The 2,226-nt window shown below is 47.1% G+C and overlaps 1 protein-coding gene across 1 annotated transcript; it reads left to right on the top strand.

The window, feature by feature from the left end:
- Positions 1 to 1,022: 1,022 nt before the first annotated feature.
- LOC100469021 (60S ribosomal protein L32-like) lies at positions 1,023 to 1,554 on the top strand. The gene has a single exon (XM_034640664.1). The coding sequence runs from the start codon at positions 1,075 to 1,077 to the stop codon at positions 1,552 to 1,554; it is 480 nt and encodes a 159-aa protein (XP_034496555.1). The 5' UTR covers positions 1,023 to 1,074.
- Positions 1,555 to 2,226: the final 672 nt, after the last annotated feature.

The raw sequence follows: 2,226 nt of genomic DNA, 5'->3' as shown, positions 1-2,226 counted from the left end.
CTTCTTTGAGCTTCATATTTTTCATGGGGCTCCCAGAGGTAAAAATTAAATTTGTTTTTCTTCTGTTCATCTGTTTTATGTCAATGTTATTATTAGACCAGCCAAAGAACCTAGAAGGGAAGAAGGAAAGCGTTTTCTACCCTTGCACCTTACCCAAATGTCAATCTCTCCTAGAAATGGCAAGGACAGCATCACCAACGACTTCACTATCCAATAGTATTAATGAGATTTTGCATCCAGAGAACTTGACCAGAGGCCACCTTGGGCTTCTTACCTTAAACGATTGATTCATCCACAAAGAGGGTGACGAGAAAGTAGAAGGTAAGGCGGAGCTCCCACTTACATAGCCAAGCAGGACTGGTGGTACACCCAGAGAAATTGCAGCCACATGGAGATCAGTTTGTCCAGAATGTCTAGCGCTCTCTCCCCAGCCCCCCTTAGCCAGCTTCACACCATTGTGCTTTTCTTCCCTAACGGAGCAGGATCCCCCAAATGAAGGCTGGACCTCCTTGACCAGGGGTCCCCCGAAGTGCTCTGCTGCATCACCACCAAGCGAATGGAGGGCTGGGCATCAAGGGTGGTCTCGGGAGCATACTCCTTACTGGGGTCCTTGCCTCGGCAGTCATACAGCACGCAGGAGATGAGGAACACCAGGAGCAAGATAACGTAGCTTGCTACTAGGATGACCAGGTTCAAGGTGACAGGGTCAATCTCCAAGTAAAACTCCATCACATCTCTCACGGTGAGGAAGTGGGTCTAGAGAAAGGCAACGGGGCCAGTGTGGGGATTGCGGGGAGCAAACCCTAGCTCTTTGAAATAGCTACACGGGCTCTGGAGTAAAAATACAATAATCCCCACTGCTCCAGGAGACCTCACAGATTAAAGCTGCTCACTTTAATAACTTAAGCTCTTGCTGTTAATACCACAGCCACCAAAACACAGAAGCTGTCTCTTGTCAATTTACCTCTGCAGAGAAAGAAGGAAAGAGATGGTTCAAATGTTATTGAAGTGTGGTCTACCCCTCTCTTCCTCGGCGCTGCCTGCGGAGGTGGCAGCCATCTGTTACTGGGCATCATGGCTGCCCTCAGACCTCTGGTGAAGCCCAAGATCGTTAAAAAGAGGACCAAGAAGTTCATCCGGCACCAATCAGACCGTTATGTCAAAATGAAGCGCAACTGGCGGAAACCCAGGGGCATTGACAATAGGGTGCACAGAAGATTCAAGGGCCAGATCTTGATGCCCAACATTGGTTACGGGAGCAACAAGAAAACAAAGCGCATGCTGCCCAGGGGCTTCCGGAAGTTCCTGGTCCACAATGTCAAGGAGCTTGAAGTGCCGCTGATGTGCAACAAATCTTACTGTGCAGAGATTGCTCACAATGTCTCCTCCAAGAATCGCAAAGCCATCGTGAAAAGAGCAGCCCCGCTGGCAATCGGAGTCACCAATCCCAATGCCAGGCTGCGCAGCGAAGAAAATGAACAGACAGCTTGTTGTGCATGTCATATTTGTGTTAATAAAACCATAAACTACAAAAAAATACAGTGTGGTCTATAAGCAGAGTGTCCATAATTCATCATCTAAACAGGTGGTTTGGTGGGCAAAAGTAAGTGTTGTTAATTAGCACCCTGTAAAAAAATGGAATGGTCCTAGAAACATTGGGAAGTATGGTCGCACTTTATATAGGAAGGTTTAAAGTATCCATATAGGGAGTGATGAGTGTGATCAGGTCAATGGGGCTTGGAATGGACATGTTTCTTGAATAATAGGGGCACACTCAGCACCTGACATTTTCACCCTTTCTTCATTTGTTGTTGTTTTTCACTCATTCATTAAAAAATACTTTCTGATGAGGTTAGGACGGGTAGGGGAGATACTTCTAGCCACAGAGAACAGCACTGTGAGAGATCTGAGCAAGAGGAAGCATGGGAAATTGGAGGAATTGAAACAAGGGCAGCACGACTAGAGTACAGAGAGGATGGGGAACATAAGGGAAGAGAGGTAAGCAGGGGTCAGGTGGCAGGGCACTTGTGGGCCAGACTTGAGATTTGATCCTAGAACAGTGGGATGCAGGGAAGTGACAGGATCAGAGGGGTATTTGGACCAGAGATTGCCTTGGCTGCTATGTGTAGGCAGAAAAACAAGCAGATCGAAAGGAATAGCAAATAAGAATGCAGATCTCTCTTGATTTATAAATCATCATCCTGCCCCGGTAGTCCTGTAAAGGGC

The sequence above is a fragment of the Ailuropoda melanoleuca genome, chromosome 13 (genome assembly GCF_002007445.2).
Source record: "Ailuropoda melanoleuca isolate Jingjing chromosome 13, ASM200744v2, whole genome shotgun sequence".
Classification (NCBI taxonomy): Eukaryota; Metazoa; Chordata; class Mammalia; order Carnivora; family Ursidae; genus Ailuropoda; species Ailuropoda melanoleuca.
This window is presented reverse-complemented; position numbering and strand designations above follow the sequence as displayed.

Coding starts and splice junctions, on each gene's coding strand:
- LOC100469021 (XM_034640664.1), top strand. CDS start 1,075: ATGGCTGCCCTCAGACCTCTGGTGAAGCCCAAGATCGTTAAAAAGAGG.